Source organism: Brienomyrus brachyistius, chromosome 2, assembly GCF_023856365.1.
Source record: "Brienomyrus brachyistius isolate T26 chromosome 2, BBRACH_0.4, whole genome shotgun sequence".
Lineage (NCBI taxonomy): Eukaryota > Metazoa > Chordata > Actinopteri > Osteoglossiformes > Mormyridae > Brienomyrus > Brienomyrus brachyistius.
In genome coordinates, this window is record NC_064534.1 from 44709785 (window position 1) to 44729067 (window position 19283).

The window sequence follows — 19283 nt, forward strand, 5'->3', positions numbered from 1 at the left end:
GAGTCAGTTTGTCATTCTTATTATTTATTCCCTAAATGTCAGGATATTTTCTTGGACCAATCCAGACTTGTCTTTTGTAACTTCCCAGCTGTTCCCAGACTGGCCAATAGATGGCAAAGAGGGGCATTTGGCAGAACAGAGAGAGCGAGACAGCCAAGTCACAGATGTTGTCATTTTTTTCCTTTTTTCCCTTCTTTTTTCTCCATTGGAGAAAAAAAAACCTGGACTATTCAGGAACAAGGCCTCAGCTGTTGTAGGAGATGGTCTCTAATGGATTCAATGTTCTCCCATTAATAATTTCTTTTAAAACATTTTTGAGGACGCCTACTAAAAGAAGGCTATTGGCAGCAAAACAAGATGAGGCAGATTGGCCAATTTTACAGCCTCCTGTCATGCTTGGGCTCCATGCTGATCAATTGGGCCCTGGGGCACAGAGGGTGGGGGGGCAGGGTACCTTTTACTTCTCAGTGAAAACATGGTAGTGCAAGCGGTCACTATCTCACAACCAAACTGTCTTAAAGAAGAGCCAAAATGCACCTAGGAAAAAAATTATCTCACTTTAAAATTTAGAAATAAAAATTGTTGGCACAGTGAATATGTAGATTTTAAAATGCATTTCCATACCCATATAGGTGCATGAGGAACACTAAAAATAACGCAGTAAATTATTTCATTATATAAATCAGAAGCACCATTTTACTGTTATATATTTTATATCAGTTCTTTTTTTAATGCTATATAAAAATTACACATTTAATGTGTCAGTTGATAGGGAGTAACTAAAAAGATCAATATATATAAATAAGATGCACTGTCAGGGGACAGGCATAATGTAACCTATAAAAACACCTTTCTAAATAATACTGCAATGTAATAAACCTTCTTTTACTGCAGTTTTTGAATGATAACTGACTGAATGTCATTCGTTTTGTAATGTAAGGTATTTGATCATAAAACCATAAGGGTCATTTTCCCCACCTATGAGGTAGATGGGAGGAGCTGAAAGACAGAAACAACCTGACACTGGTTTGGACAGCACACTTTGGACAACGCTTTATTATACTGCAGTGATGCGACGCTCTGGCACAGGCACCATCTCTTCATAGTGGAGATTTCTTATAAAACAAACAAAGAAATAAATACTCTGCATATTGAGAGCCAGGCAAACAATAGTTTTTGGTAAAAGTCAAAACAAACTGGAAACATCGCCCTGATTTCTATACTTAGTATCTCCTGGACAGTTTTGATGGAATGCAAAACGATACTCAAAAGATTTGCTGTCCGTGTAAAATTCAGGGTAGCTGGATAGGCAGGGCGGGGACAGGGCTTGCAACCCACAACTCCACATCAGTCCTGTGGTCAGTGTCTCAGAGGTGCTCTTTTTGTAGGGGGCTCAGTGGATAGGCTATTTATCCACACGCTACAGTTCAAGAAGGTATCGCCTTTAACACTGGCTCCCCTCCCCTCTACCACACAGCTGCCTCACCCACATCCTGTCCAGGGTGTGACAGAGGGGCACTGTAGCTGGAGTTACTGGCCAAGGAGAAGGGTGGGCTGGGCCCCCCACTGAAGACCTCCGCACCTACAGGGTGCAGAGGCCCTGGGAGGCCTGGCTCTGGGCTGGGCGTGTCTGCATGTGACATCATGTCCGTGTACCTTTGGCTGTCCGATGGGTGGTGAGCTGACATGGGCCCCTCAAGGGGCCCCTGCGCTGAGCCAGAGATGTAGGTGGACTCTGCTGGGGACTGGGCTTGAGAAGAGGGGGGACCATGAGGGAAGAAGTCGTAATTACCCCCAGGGCCATAGTAATCACCTGGGTAATCTGAAGAACAAAGGGATAGGAGGTCAGGGGTGTGATATACAAAAAGTAACATTTATGGAAAGTTGTTTAACACACTGTGAAAAAAATAACTTCATTTTAATAAAAGGTTCCCTTGAAAGGCACACACATGCAAACACATGTACACGCACTGAAACATACATGCATACACATAGTTCTGTGCACGTAGAAAGCTACTTGTGGCTCACAGACCTTAAACAGACAGGTAGTGCAAGGTGGCAGACTATGCAACTGTGCCACAAGCCCGTCGTGGCCCAGGGTGAGCACAGAGAGGCATGATAACAAGCTAATGAGCATGAGCCTGCTCTGCGGCACGACCTGGACTCTAGCAGCGGCACCGAAGCACACACGCTGGCAATGACAACCACCCAGAGAGAACAGGTGATGCAGCCCGGGGGTCTGATCGCTGCATTTCCACTGCTTTGGCCCTATCTGATTGCCAGCAGATTTCTGTTGTGCTCTCTGTAAATAAGAAGTGAGGCTGAGTATCAGGCTGCACTATCAAAATAAATGATGATGCCGAATGGACTGTGAGGGTGTTGTGACATTAAATAGTGCAAACATGTGCTTTTTGCTTTGTGGATTTGTCCCAGCATCATTCTGCTTTGTTCAAAGCAGGGATAATGATAGGAAGTACTGGTTATCTAAGTGACAACCTCAAAATACATAAAATGTCTATAAAACAAATATTTACACGACATTTAAAAGTAATGCACACATGAATTTGAACAGACTCTCACACATTCATGAACAGAAACCTGACAGTGTAAAGAACTCTTAAGGCCAAGTGTACAGTTATAGAGTCCGGAGTGTTAGAGAAGTAATTGTACATAATGTGCAGAGGATAAGAGACATATCATCATAGCTTGTCTGCTGCTAATAAGTTCTAGCACTGAAACAGCAAGGAGCTAAAGAATCCTTGTCTGATATCCCTTTACCCTGAGCTGCCCTGCAGTGCCAAGGATCATGCAGGAGCTGCCTGGTCAATAGCCACCCATCTATACTTGGCATTAATAATGCTATGAATCACTGCCTATCTATGAAAAATGAAGACCTGATTCCCCTCTTAAGAGATGGAAGCTCAGTAGTCAATGAGGCTGAGAGTGTAGACACTCATCCAGAGAGGGTAAATGAGGGCTTCACTGCCTACCAACCCATCGATAAGTCCCTCTTTCTTTATTCTTATGTACCGTACACAACTGTCGTTAGACACGGAATCCACATGTGGATAAGATACTTACTCATTCACCTATTCATCTCTAAGAATCTCATTCATCCTACCTAATTATTTCTTCACACTTTCAGTATCCCTAGTTCCAGCAATTTGTCACTCCATTTCCTGGTCTACTTCTCTCAGCATGACAAACGTTCCATCATTCTTTCTTTCCCTGCCCATGTCTCAACCACAATATCATTATTTACCAACCCTTGAAGCTATTTTAAGGACCAAAAAAATAGCTCACTTTTAATCGAATCCCAAAGCAACACCTGCAAATAGCACACACAAGAAACATCTTTTTTACTCCACAAAAAAATTGGCAAAAATATGCTTGCTGGCTACACTGAAGCCACGTTTCCATAAAGCTTTCCATTGAAAGAGACACATTTGCATATTACTTACAGCCCACATGATAATATTGTTATCCATCAACTTGTATACTGGGAAAAAATGTTAGATTGATATTTCCATCAGACTTCCATAAGATATGCATGGGTGAGCAAATCTATTCTTGAATGAGCAAAATAGGGGGTGGGATATAGGGGTTGTTACGTGTGTATGGGGGATGGGGTTAATATAAACAGCAAACAGAAGAGCCCCCCACATCCCCCCGAAAGTGACCTTCCATATGCTAGCAAGGCTGGGAGGCAATTGGAACAAATACTGTCTGATGGTGCAACAAAGGACTGCAGCTGGATCTTACTGCTTAATGCATAGTACAGGAGATTAGGATAAAGAAAAAAAATGGAACCAACTAGAAAATAAACCAGAGAAAGAAAGCCCATTTTGTGTGTTCTTTAATTCTCCTGCTGTATTTTTATTGCTTTACAATGTTTTAATAGTCTTTGCCACAGTATTTGGTGTGCATCACTGTTGGGAACTATGTGAGTAATACGAAAATTTAAACAGTTCTTTACTACAATATGTCAGATGTAGTTTACTGCAGAGAGACTACAGGTTTATGGGGCTATAGGACATGCAAGTTCAATGATACCCCATCTCCTTTTTGAAATTGTATTTGCATTAGATTATAACTGCACATTTTTTGCAGCATCTGCTATAAAAATTTACTACGACCACTGTATACCCAGAATAATGCATAGATAGAAGAATGTTTTATGGCCACCAAATCTGTACAAAGTTGGGATGCAATAAATAAGACAAAAATGAAAAAATGGTTAAAACTCTATTTATCATTTTATTTATTTTCAAATTTTAAATAAGTGAATTTATGTGAAATTGATCTCCAGTGAAATGTACAGTTAAAAGCACATTACATTTAGTAACTGACATTGCAAAGTGGCAAGTTTAAGTACAGTTAACTTTTTACTAAAGTTGAACAAAGTATCTTTCTCAAGGGTACAACAAGAGTGTCGCTTAGATTTCACTTTACACTAACCATGAACTGAGCTCATTAACTAGTTTCTCGCTTTTACTCTGAGCTGTAAATTCTCAAAACTAACTACTTTTCTTTTGTTTTGAAAACTTTACATAGCCTGGGTCATCAAGCTGTTCCGATAATTAGCTCTAACTCTAACCATAATATAATTATATTAATTACAGTTTCATATGAGCAGTATCAAATATAATGCAAATGTTGATCTCAAGCACTAAAATTTGAACTATATTACTTTAATAAGAAATATTTTTATTGTATGGATCACTGTGATTACTTTTTTTAGTTTATTTTACATATAACAGTATTATAGTTTACATATTAAATGAAACAGGATGTATTAATAGTATTGCTGATTATCAGTCATCTTATCTTAATTTCCCAATTTTGATAAATCCTAATATTGATAAGAACAGTTGTTTTCCTCATGTTTTTTTAAGGTTTAGGCCAATATCATTACGTTTACAAATAAATAATATTTAACCGTCTCGTAAGCCCCTGAGAGAGGCACCATAACAAGCACACATTCTGAACCTTTCGACAAAGACTTTTTGTTCCTTGTGCTGAGGTCGCAAAGGGATTTTCTGCAAAGTGTGAACACGGTCTGTCGCACAGCAGATTAAACAAACCCCCGACAGGTAGGGAGTGCATTCAGCTCTGTCGCCCCAGCAAATGCCACTGGGAGTCATGGCAACCATCCACGAGGAGGCCATGCTATGGCAGAAACACTGCTTCTTCACTGAAGAAAAGAGCACAGGGTGAGATTACAGCCATGGCCCGATATTCCCTCCTCAAGGCAACACGGTCTTCTACAAACAACAACAACAAAAACGTTTTTTTTTTTTTTATAAAAATAAACTCATATATATGTAATTTGTAGTACAGCTTGCATATATTTTACTGTAAATAATGGTTTCAAATGATGAAAATGCTATGTCGAAATTACATATGTAAATGTGTAATTTCGAGATTTTGAATGGTAAGCATATTGCATCATTCCCTTCTGATCTCTATTTTGATTTCTAAAAAACCCTACAATGCTAATAAAATGCAGCCAAACTACAGAAAATGTTCCAAGAGGATAAGCTATAATAAAAGCTGAACACAATTCAAGAAGAATGTGCGTTTAGATACTATTACCTTACATAGATTAGTGAATTGTTTTTAAGCTTTTATTAAGTGATTTATGAAGTGTGCACCAACGAACAGGTTCACTGAACTTTGTACATCTGCAATGACTCAAGATCATAGCCAAGGGACTATGATTTTTTTTTTATTTTGGGAAGAACTCCGGAAAATATAAACAAAACATCATCACAAAACTACAAAAAGAATTGCAGTCAGCTGAAAGGGTTGTCCTCAAACATGTGATGGCTCAGGTGACCAGTATATGTATGTTAGATATAGGAACATCTCAAAACATCAGGTTATGTGCAGCTGAGAGCAAGCTTGGGGATCACAGTGAAGGGGAGCCACTTATGGTGCCTGTAGAGCAGGGGTTTAAAGGCCTTGCTCAAGGCCCTGTAGACAGACGACTATATTCCTGAGACCAGACTTGAACCAGCAACCTTCTGATCCCAGGCACAGAAGCTTAACCCACTAAGCTACACACCAACCCCTTAGGGTCTCCTGCATAGTACCTGGTAGGGCCACTCTGGCCACCAGAATCACTTCCAGGGTAGATAAGTAGTGCTTTCAGTGAAGCCTTTTTGCACACCATTGTACTGCACTGAGCTGTTATTCCTGTGAGCTTTCACTGGCCATTCTCCTCTAACCTGCCTCATCAACAAGGTGTTTTTGGTGCCACAGAAATGCCACTGACTGGATGTTTATTTTAATCATACTATTCTCTGTAAACTCTAGACACCTAAGTCTAGATGTAGAGCGGTGGCTGTTTCTGAGATGCTGGAGATACAGCAGCAACAATCACACCATGCTAGTTTGGATCAGGCGCCCTACTGTAGCTGTTGTAATGCTCAGTTGAATAGTAAGTGACCTCTTCTCCCTGTCTTGTCTATGTATTCAACTGCAGCCATACTTCTCACTGCTTGGAGGGACAGGCTGTTTGCAATAACAAGCTGGTGAATTAAATAAACTGGCCACTGAGAATATATGAATAAGTGTTTACTGACTCTATAATCCTTACAATGAATCGCCGTCACTGAAATGATGTATAGCAGCACTGCAGTCCAGGTCTGTACATTACTACACAATTGTTTAGCAAACAAGTAAATAAAAACCACCCTCCATTTGTGCAATTAATTATTAAACCAGTAATGAACTGTAATTAATCAATATATACAGCATACGGGGGTCCTCTGGTTATGACACAATTCCGTTCGTAACCCGAATTTTGGTGTAAGTCGAAACACACCTTTTTTCTGATATATTTACAATGTGTAATTTCGCTTCCATTGTGATACCTTTCCTCTTCACAAATGGAACACTTGCGCATTTAACTGTCCAAAATGGTGTAGGTAAATGTACTGGGTGGTTCCCTCACTCATAGGCCACGTTTCTTGCGTATTCTTCCACCGCACGCAACCAAGCTAGTTCACCAACATCGTCCGTAAGTACAACGCTAACGGCATAAGCCGAAACACTCACCCCTCAATTTTTTTAAGTTTTTATGGGAGTGAAACATCGTATGTCGAGACGTTGTAACTCGAGGACCCCCTGTATATCCTAAATCTTATATCTTAACCCTAATCAAACATTTGCTGAACAGAATTTGAAGAAGCTCAGAAAATCAGTGTCCCAGCGTGTGCTTCTCACAGGGGTTGCTGTGCAGTCTGCAGGACATACCTCCATAATAACTGTATGGCCCAGAGCCCATGAGCTCTGCATCCTCCAGCCGGGAGCCCAGTGGGCGCATCCTGCGTGGGCTTCGGAAGAAGGCGTGCCTCCGGGCCCCGAGCGCACTCAGCTGCTTCATCCGCCGCTCTTTAGATCTGCGGTTCTGAAACCACACCTGAAAGGTGAGAACATGGTCAATTAAGGACAGGCTGGCCAGCCCAAGCAGTGAGCATAACAGCAGTCATGTAAGGATAAAGCAGAAGGTGAGGCATAGAGCAGACAGCAGATTAAAAATACCCACATAGCTATAGTTTAAATTAAGCTCCACTCTGTTTGATTTTCACAATACACTTTTTGTTGTTCAGTTTTAACACATGTCTTTTAATAAAGCTGTTTCACATTTGGGTCAAGCCACTAAGCAGAATTCCATCCATTATCATTACGATGGAAACGACTTCAGAAACCATCAAGAATAGCACAGGTGAAATGCATCAAGAGAAAAGAATATAGACCTCCACAGTTAAACAATTAAATATTGCTAAAACTTCAACCTAGAAATGGCTTTCATTGTTAAAAAAGGGTTATTTTACATTTCACTTTTCACATGTATGATGCCACTTTCCTAGCTGTAATGGCTAAACATCTATAAAGCTCTAAGTCTTGTAGAACAAAGAAAAAAGAAAAGAACAAACTTTTCATTCCTTAACTTCCACTTTTCTCAAAGAAACTTCCAACTTCACTTTCATATTAGAGTGTGATTTGAATACTTCGGATTTAATACCTTACTGAAATGTAGCATAACAGAAGCATATTCAGGAACTTAAACTTATCACCTTCTGGTTACCTACCCTATGGCATTAACAGCTAAATTACAAGCTGAGCTCTTAAAATTGCAAGCTTTATACTGCAGCTGAACACCACCATGCACCCAACACTGTTTTCAAACATTACATGAACAGGCCTGACAAATACTGCTTGAGGTCACTTCCTGGTCCAGTAAGAACACTGCATTACACACCCAAAAAAGCTGGTGCAGTTAGGACTAGTATGGTTCACTGAGACATTTCCAATTTCTCAGCTGGCTTTGGATGAGAAAGAGTTACTGAAGGTTTGCTTCCATTGTATGTGTTTATACACAGAAACAGTCTGGAAGACTCCCCAAGGCTGGCAGAACGTGTGACATTTTGCTAAATAAATTCCTGCGCAGCACAGATGAGAATAGCACAGGAGCCCTACTTAGCTGGGCATTTATGGACTAAGTAACTCAGTGACAATTGTTGCTAAATGGAATTACAATCTACTTCTACATGTCATACGCGCACATACAGGACACCCCTATAAAGCAAAAAACAATCATTAGAATAAAGCAGAACCACATATATTGACAATGAACTTCTGCTTGTTGTGATTTTTCCCTATAAACATATATTGTATAATGCATTCTCAAAGTAACTATGTAAGTATTACAAATTACATTCAATTAACCATGTTTCTCACACTTTCAGCAGTACTGGCAAAGGTATTTTTGTCTAATATTGACAGTCATTGACATTCATCTCAGTCCTAAAAATACTTTTATATTCAAGCGCACTATAATAAGTATTATGGTGTTCAGTTTTTTCCAGTGACTGGCACATACTCATTCATGCTCTTATGCCATGTTACACCAAGGTGCATCTAAAAATACTATTTTGTGTGGACAGGGAAGTCTCCCCTGGCACAGGTCAGCAGACAGCTATGCATATTACAATACAAAGAACAATCCCAGAACTGGGTGGAGCAATGAGATGGAAGTGAAAATTCTGCACTCACAATAAACTGCTGAATAAGTCAGTGATGATGAAATAGAAAACACTTTTAATTGACAGTGACCATAATTTGTTTCTGCCCCAACCATCTGATTATTGCTGTCTAGGTTGTTTGAACTATGTAATCAATCCATCTTCAGCCAGAGGCTTAGACTGAAGCTAGCTAAACTGAGCTGCAGGTAGCATAAGGTTCAAACGTTTTCCTCTTACCAAAATGCATCCGATACAATTTTTTAAATGCGGCGCAGCGGATGCAGAGTGTTGCATTAGCTATTCCGCAAATATGAATTACCTGACATTCCACGGCATGTCTACGTGTGCGAGCCACGACGATTTATTTTATTTTTTTACATTTCAATACAAATCTTTCAAAAATACTCGAATCTAACTCTTTCAGGGTGAGCAGGACTGTAATAACCTAAATTATGTTCGGCATATATTTACAAGACGATGGTTACTGCAGTGAAAGTATATGTAACACACAGACTGAGGTAAGGATGGTCTGCCGAAAACACCGATTAAAATATTATTACCTTTAATACAGCAAAACCCTTAGTCACTTCAGCATTTAATAATACGTATGGTACAGTACTTGTAAACATTCGGCCAGCCTACTGAGAAGAAAACATTAGCCCGATTACAGGACCATAAAGTCAACTAAATATCTTGAAATTAAGAAAATAAAACAACAATTAATGCACTTTTGTAGATATCCCTCTTCAATCGTTGCAAGCAACTGCGTTAGTGAAATATAGTGTTAACATTGCATTTGCGGGAAATAAGGTTTCAGAATAATAGATTCATTACTTCAAGGTAAATTATGCACATATATGCGCACTGCCGAATGATTAATGCTTGAAATAAAATACCCCAGCAAACACCATATCGCAACAAAAAACAGGGATCAACTGAAAACATGTCCATGAATTTAAGTCAGTGTAAGTTACTTTCTCCACATAGGTCTAACATAGGATAATTTAAAATATTTTAGCATTTACAAAAATATTTTTTACGCCACGATTCACATCAGGGAACATATGCTTATATGTTTTAATTACTTATTGCAAAACAAGCGCAGCAAACATTAGTTGTGAAATTTTTCGTTACGTGTGGTTACGCATCTCATTGCAGTACACCAACTGTTCATGGCAAAACAAATTAAGCCGAAGGTTTTAAAATCCCGTTAAAACATGCAAGTCCCAAGGCCAGCTACAGAAAATATTGTACTTGACAAGATGCAATTAAAATGAAGCCTTCACGAAACAGGTAAGAAAGAAAACGACGTTCCCATACCAAGGGCGTAAAATTAAATTGTACTTCCTTTTACAAAACGTTCCTTCTGAAAAGATGTCCAGTGTTTCATAAATATAGTAGTTATTTTTCTTTTAAATGGTTTAATTAATAAGACTTAAAGAGTGGGACGGTGGTTAGCACTGTTGCCTCATGCTTCTGGGACACGCGTTCGAATCTCCCTGTGTGCGGAGTTTGCATATTCTCCCCATGTCGTCGTGGGGTTTCCTCCAGGTTCTCCGGTGTCCTCCCACAGCCCAAAGATATGCGGAAGATAATTGGAGTTACTAAATTGTACTAAGTGTGCCCTGCGATGGGCTGGCCCCCCATCCTCATGCCCGTACCTTCCGGGATAGGCTCCAGACCCCCTATGACCCCGAAGGGGGGGTTGGGAAAGGGATGGATGAATTTAAAGAGTAGGCCTACGCCGTAGTAATACTAAGTTACGCTTTTTTGAATTTGCCATTTTCAATATAATTAGGCCTACTTTAACACAATGTAAATAACCACTGCAACTTTTAAAGCTACCGGTCGGATATTTTGTTTTAGAGTCAGCATAAGAAAAAATGAGTCATTAACCACGTGAAAATAAACAGATATTTCAGTTAAACCTTGCATGGATAAAAGGCACATGAAAGACGGTTTTCATTAATGCTCGAAATATCGATATCGTACCTGGATTACTCGCATATTTAAACCAGTCTCCTGAGCTAGCTGCTCCCGGATGTGCCTGGTTGGTTTTGGCGTAGCAGCGAAGGCAGCCTTGAGGGTCTCCAGCTGTTTGGCTTTAATAGTGGTCCGAGGCCCTCTCCTCTTGGTACCAGAGTTTTGCTCTTCGTTTTCGTTGTTATTCGTTTCCTTATCCGAGGAAGTTGAATTATCAGTTTCTTTCGTGTCATCATGGATTGGATCTTGGAGGTCTGGCGATAAGCTTCTGTCGGTGCACGATGAAACTGTGAATTGATAAAGAATACGTCACCAAGTACCAAAAATGTCTCATTTTAAATGTATGGCAGTTAACAGGTGCACATAAAAGAACATATTATCTGATTATTAGTATTTCCCTAACCGTTTAGGCCGATAAAACATATTAAACGGCCATATAAGATAGACCGCCACGTTTTTGAACAATTCTTTTCCCAACTGGAGTGGAATTTCACTCGGGTTCTTTACATTTCATATTCGGATTTATAATGCTCTTCCCGGTGTAGTTCAGGCTTATGGTTGTTTTGTGATTCTGTAGGAATACGCAAATATGAATTAACCTACATTACATTAATTGATAAAAATAGAACATATTATAGCAACATAATTATTCTAGCTTAGGTCAAAAAATATAAAAAATATATTTACACAGAAATACCCTCACACATAATCACCATTATACCAGTTTTCAATTGTATCATTGCTTCTATCTATCTAATAAATTTAACTGAATTAATTATGAGTGCCGAGTAGCATTTCAAGAAACAGACCCTGGCCTGGTTTCTCGAAACCTTCCTAACGCTATGACGTTCGTAAGTTCTACCTTCAGTCGAGTCTTAACGCCCCAACGTGTTTCACGAAACGATCTTAGGTAAGTACATCCCAGCCTCTTTTTGCTGTCTCTTATCGCTGTTGCTGGCTCATTCTGCTCATTAAAAAACACTAATCGTTAAAGGTAGAGTTTAATAACCAAACATAACATAACTAAAAAAAAAAAAAAAAAAACAATCCATATGATAAACTGATTTTATCTGATACATGACTACAGTTATCATTAGGTTTCGTCTTTGCGCTCCGACTGCGCAGCGAATGGGCCCCAGTAACGAGCGGCTTCATAATGAACGATAAAGAACGCTCTGTTTATTATGTATTTATTTATTAATTGGGAAGGAAGGGGGTTCTGACGATATTGGGGTGGACGCGTTCGCCCAATTTCTGACGCTCCTGGAATGCACACACCTCCGAAAGTGTACCAAAGTCACAGTATATCAAAACTTTGGTTCATGAGGTTGATAAGAGTCGACACTGCAGACTCATTTACACGTAAGTCTAATATATTTTCCCCAAAAATGCAGCCAGGAATAGTCATTAGTAAATACTGAAGCACAGAGGATATGTTAAGAAAGTAACGCAACTTTTCTTTAGACTATTGAGTCCTTGCTCCTCCAGAAATCAGTGACATGCACACATATTGGTGCACGCAGGTGTTTTATCCAAAAAATAAAAATAAAATGGTGATACTACAATCTGGGGAGGCGGGTTCGTGCACCCAATCGGCGAAAATCATATTTATGATAAGATGATTCAAGTTGTTAATTTTGCATTTTATTTTTAGGTTCTCCCCAGTTCTGAGGAATTGAAGCATTCCGATAGTATTATACTTACAAAGTACATCACTTTCTATCAAGCGGCGGTCAAGCGATTACTGCGTAGAGGGAATAATCAATTCTCGAGTCATCGATGTGAACCAATCAGGTGTTTAAAGTCGCACTTAAGAAGCTTTGCCTTTAGCAACCTCGTAAGAGACAGTTGGAGAAACATACGTAGAAGAACAAATACCTTTAATAATATTTATCTTTAGAGTCTTCATAAGACGCTAAGAATGGCCGTTATCGAGAAACCGGGCCCAGAGTTTTAATTACCACGTATAAGTAATAAACGTGGGCTCGCACAAAAAAAGTTAAAACACATCATGAATACTGCTCTGATGGCACATACTTAATCACGTTTCTAAATATACTAACATTATATTTGAAAACAGGCAATTACAATACTACGCCTATTACGTTTTCACTGTTCAGCAGATGATTATACTTGTCTCTATTTATACAACAACAACAACAACAACAATAATAAAAATAATAATGAATAGCATTAATACTGCGTGGCATAGAATATCTATAGCCCTATGTCACTATACCTTATAATCCAAGTAAACAGGTTCACAAAGGCATTTGAAGATGTAGGCCTAATTATTTATTAATTTTAATTGTTGCAAGCCTGCATCTTTTCACTCGACTGCATTTTTGATTGATTAAGAATCTTTTGAACGATTCATTGTAATAATGTGTTTATTTAACATTTTTACAAGGCATATACGTTTGTTTTGGATATTGAGTTTAGCAAAGTCGAATGACAGATATATTTTACATATAGGTTTTGTATTAAACCAATGATAAATTATATCAAGTATGAATATGGGTTAAATACAACTGCATGTTGCCTTCATGTAACACATTTTATTGTTATATTCATTGGATTAATTCCGATGTATTTTAATGACATTTCTGTAAACAGATTTTAAAAATTAAAAACAAAATCTGTTTATATTATCTGTATGTAAACCTGCAATAAAGTCTCCACCAGATATAGAAGCCAAATAATGTCGCGTGGTGGGTCGTTGTCACATAACTATATAATCATTTTGTTTGGCTGTTAAAATATAAAACGAGACTGATTTTTCTAAGTAGTACCAATATACTGATCGCATGCATTTTAAATTATTGAAATATTTTAAGGTTTTAAGTCTGATAAACTGATTCAGATTTTTGTTTCAATGTTTCTTTTATGAGGAACTATTCTGAATAATCCCGCACGCAATTGTGAGAAAAGTTCGTGAATTTAGTATTGAAAATAGGTATATACGTTGAGAATGACGTACAGCCATTTCAGATCAAATGTTATCTCCGTAATGTCAATAAGGTACGTAGCTCTTTACAGTATAGTGTAATTTCAGAAACTTTCACATATAGCCTGATTCCCGGGTTGTATCTAAGATTAAATAATAATAACTGTTATTATTGTTGTTGCAGTTTTCATAGAACGATAAAAACGGTTAGAAGAAGATAGAAAACATAATTAGAAAACGTTAAGTAGGAGTGTAGAGTTGGTCCTGGTCACGTGCATCGGAGAATTTATCCCACAATGTGCAGTTACGTATGAGACTGGATCTGATCCACTGATCAACTAAAATAAATGGATTCAAACGTATAAACACAATACTTGGCACGGAGTTAAACTGATCTAAAAGAACACAACTGCATGATGCATATTACTGTAGAATGTTAAAATCTGCATGTTTTAGCTCTTTCCACATAGCGAAAGTTATCTGCATAGTGCACATTTAAACGTCGATGAAGACCTGAGCTCTATACTTCTGGTTGCTACACCTAGAAAGCAAGGGTAAGAAGAGCATTAAATCCCTGTCCATGGTGCTGATTGTTCGGATAAGATTATGCATAAAATGTTAATCATAGAACAGTACTTAAAGTCTGTACAGAATAACAACAGAATAAACAGAATTTTTAGTTACTTCCGTGTGATTTGAAAAATCAAAACCAAATGAGTAATTGTCGTTACAATGCACGTGTTGCACGGTTTTCATTAATGCTCGAAATATAGTACTGGCACAAAATATAATCTAGCAACATTTTTGTCTTATTTTCCATATTTTTGGAATTATATGACAACGTTTTCATTCCTGAAAATTGCAGACCATCAGCGGTAATAAATACATTTATTTTAGTATCCGCACATTAAACGAGACTTTAAGTGAAGGAGTGATGTATATTTCTAGCGGTTGACCGCAGTCTTTATATAACATTGGTAATATCTTTACTGAAGAGAATTAAAAAATGTGTGCGTGTGTGTGTGTATATATATATATATATATATATATATATATATATATATATATATATATATATATATATATATATATATATTAAAATATTTAGGTCTACATAGGTTTAACACGTAGGCCTACAGTGTAAAGGCCGGTCACCTTTACAAAGCATAACTGAATGTACTAGGCCTATTGTCAAGTCAGTCAATTTTTTTAATAATAAGATTTTTTAAACCTAGCATTTCTTTATTGTAATATTTATTGTAATATATTTATAGGAATATATTTCAATACATAATGAAACTAGTTACATTGGAGATGTTACCCAGCATCACTGTGTCCGTGACAATATATGTATATTTTCATGGCAGTCATTTAGTCATGCATTAAAAAGATATGCATGTAATATGGAATATCTTTACCTGAATTTAAACTGACTTCTTTAATGGCGCTAGTATTCAAGTAATCTTCTTTACATACAAACTTGTTTTCGTCTATTATGTACAGTTCTTCTCCAGTGGATAACTGCTTGTTGCAAACCATGCAGGTAAAGCAGTTCAAATGAAACACTTTGTTCCGTGCTTTTCGAACCAGGTCACTAGGTGAGATACCTTGGAGGCAACCTGCGCATTTCGTGCCAAATCTCCTGAAATTAAAAAGGAGGGAAAAGGGTCAGAATATGAAAATAGAAATAAAATAACAAAACAGATAACCAGACGCCCCCCTAAGTTAAAATAGGCCTTTCGCAATTTTAGTTATTAAAGAAAAATAATAAATGAAAACAATTACTCGGCCCGTTAATTTAAAATGGGGGCTGCATTTGTACTTTGGGTGAAAATGGCTGATATTAACAGCTCTCCGGTAGATTAGACCTCTTGTATTCAGACTGCAATTGCGATGGAAAAGCTGTAGAGAGTCCCCGCATTTACATTTAAATAGCCAGAATCTAAGAAAAGAACTGTTTCGCCTGCCTGTGCAGCAGTTAAATATATATATATATATATATATATATATATATATATATATATATATATATTGTTTATTGTTCAGCCCCCAGATATTTCTCCATATAAAAATTATTACCTGATTTTATCCTTTAATGGATTAATTATTGTTACATCAATGAAAAAATGTTACATCTATTAGGGCTTATTAGTATAAAGCAGGGGTCATCATCTTTGATCAAACCTACATAGTTTTTTTTGTCAAAAGCATTTGCCACGGATACAGACGAGTCTTGCAATGGACATGTTTGTCCGTGTACGGGCAGGTTGACGATCCTTGGTTTAAAGTTAGAATTTGCGTGTTAACGGCGCGGTAGCATCTAAAAATGCGACATTTTATTTGATATAGACCTAGTTGTTATGAACAACTATGGAATTTTTACAGCGTACAATTAATGTCCTCAGGCTAATGTTATGGACTAGAACCAGAAGAGCAGGAGAATGAAAATAACATTTGATTTTCATTTATTAATTATGTACTTAACATACCCCAGATTTAATAAATTTGGATTTCACGATCAGTGTCGGTAAATAAAGCGACCGTGTGAAGCACATTTTTGGGTTTCTGCCTGAGCTCCCTTTAATCATCTGATGGTTGTCTATCAAGATTTCCCTGCCAAACAGATTATTACCATCTTGACAGAATCCTACAAATTAACACGACAACACAAACGTGTGCAATTCACAAAAAAACGTATTAGTGACAATCAACATATAAAATCGGGGAGAGTACAGGATTAGTAAAACTGCAAACGTTTTATTATGCAAAACCATTGAACTAAAATAAGATGATATTGTGTAATTCGCATTTACCGCTTTATAAAATACAGAGAACATGAATAACGATATCCCGATTTACATGCAGCTTAAAAAAAAAAAACTATTAAAAAGAGTAGGCCTAAGTGGTGTTACTTCCGTAGTCTTATTATTTATTTGCAGTTGTTTCTAAAACAATAAAATTAAAAAGCATACTAAAGTAATATATACATATTTGCATCAATCATATAGATGTAGCATTAAACGTGACGTGAAACACATAGCATGCGGATAGGATTCTCCTTTGAAAAAATATTTTAGTTAAATAATATATATGTCTTTAAATATATAACTGGGATATAGTTGCGTGTACATTATAAGAATATATGGCAAGTTTTTGCGAATCATTAAATGAGATAAATTCATTCGGCCGTTGCCTCATCCCAAATCCAAACACTGTATCACAATGCAAATCTAGTTGCGAATTCCTATTTGCAATGGGACAGCATGGCTTCTTCTTTTCAAAAGCACCTGGAGATGGCCATTGGAGAAAGAGATGGAGTCTACTTACACAACAAATAGACACATCGTGGACATTATTGTTTCCAGATAACAGGCATTGTATCTATTCCCTACCGCGCTTATTGAGATTCCGAAATTGATGGTCCTCTAACATGATGGTCAAGGCCGACAATCCCATCACAAAGGCTTTAACACTCCACGTCATTAAACAATTTGGACAAATTTAACATTACAATTGCAATTACAATACAAAGATAATGATCTTGTTACATTAAATAACTACAGATTGCATTATCGACTCTAAAAATATATAGTAAATATAAGCATATATTTATTTAAAAACCCTAAAATGTGTCCGAAACTGGTAACAATATGTTACATTTTACACGATCTGAAACATTTTGTGATATCCAATATTTATAAATTTATTAAGTTAAAATTCAAATTCGCTGTGATTTCACACCTAACTACCATGTATTTATACTAGTACATACAATATTATTGCTGCAATCACACATCATTGTAAATCACATTTCCTCAAAAATAAAAACAAACGCTGTCAACGTGCAAAGCGTATAACTCTGTTTTTATTGCTCAGCACCAGTGTAAATAGCCTAAAGCTCAGACAATACAAATATTAAATGCTGAAAACTCAAAGTCAGATTTTTTCAAGGGTGAGTATAGTATGCAAATATTGGTCTACTGTACTAAAAATAAAATGTCTACATTCTGCAACAGTTGGTAGCTTTACCTAACCTAATAAAAATAAATAGCCAAAACACAGTGGAAAACATGTTATATTTATTAAATTAGGAAAACAAAGCAAATTGTGAATGTCTTAGCAAAAGTTGAACACAAAGAACCTATAGTACACTATATTACCACATAAAACCAAAAACGCCTTACCTGAAAAAGTCATTTTTGCAATACAGCTTGCCATCCCTGGAAAAGCATTTTTCAGTCAAATTGCACTTGCATTCACAACACTGCACGCACTTGACATGCCAAGCACGGTCCAGCACGTTTAGAAGAAAGCGGTCTAAAATGGGCCGCTCACAACCCGCGCAGTGCACCATTATACTGCTACCCTGGAGGGGGACCAGTGCCGACCTTCCGGAAGGGGCACTGCTGTCCGGACCGGGGCCACACGACTCTGCGTGGAACAACGTCTTGACTCTTGAGGAAGACCACAGCAGAACAAATCTTTCTCCCCCTCACTGCGTCTCCTGTGCCAGCATCTAGTTGATGACCGCCTTTGCCGATTAGAACTCAAATTGATTACCCGAGTTTTCTCACTCCTGTCTCCTTTTAGCCATTATCCAGGGAAACACCAATTGTGTTCTTCCCGTTTGAAGTGTTTTGAAGGTGAATCTCAGCAAAGTTATTTCATGCTGACACAGAGGTATAATTTGGGGGGAAAATCATTCCTTTTCTTCTTGTCCTTGTCTCTGGTTTTCCCCTTCACCTCACCTCGCCACTATTCTCATCGCTGTGTACTAGATTTTGGGTAATTCGCGCATCCTTATTCAGATTTGGTTACGTACTGGGTCACGTTTGGGTACAGATGACCAATCAGAGCAGAGTCGCCATGGCAACCTTTTTAATTTATATCACGTCTAAACAGACTTGAAGTCTGCACGAGCTCTGGTGACAAACAATTCTTTAAATTATAAACATTAACGATTTTTTTTGAAAGAGATCATGTTTTAAAACGATAGCCAAACATATTGCCACAAATGTTATCGAGACTTTACTGAAAACACGAAATTCGAACAAAGCGCCTAGATTTTTTTTATTCCAAATTTTGATATTCTGGTTACATTTGTCCAAAAATGGATAGCTTCGGAAATTTTAGCTTTAATTTAACGTGCTAAATGCTATTTTATGATAAATACCTTAAAAGAAAAATACTTCGCTGTTATAAGTTTGAAGGGAAACTTATGTAACCTCTAGTGTCCTGGGTTAGTGTGAGTCAACGGTCTTTCTCGTAGATGTGGAGTATCTTGCACGTTGCATAATCAATATAAAGCGAAAAGCAATCTA

General features: G+C 37.6%; 1 protein-coding gene across 1 annotated transcript; it reads right to left on the minus strand.

The window, feature by feature from the left end:
- Positions 1–1014: 1014 nt before the first annotated feature.
- Positions 1015–18715, minus strand: lhx5 (LIM homeobox 5). The gene is made up of 5 exons (XM_048985901.1): positions 18147–18715; positions 15381–15604; positions 11025–11302; positions 7261–7426; positions 1015–1822 (listed from the first exon to the last, which is right to left on the minus strand). Exons 1-5 carry the CDS (start codon positions 18314–18316, stop codon positions 1467–1469), a joined length of 1194 nt encoding a protein of 397 aa, XP_048841858.1. The 5' UTR covers positions 18317–18715; the 3' UTR covers positions 1015–1466.
- Between the last annotated feature and the right edge of the window lie 568 nt (positions 18716–19283).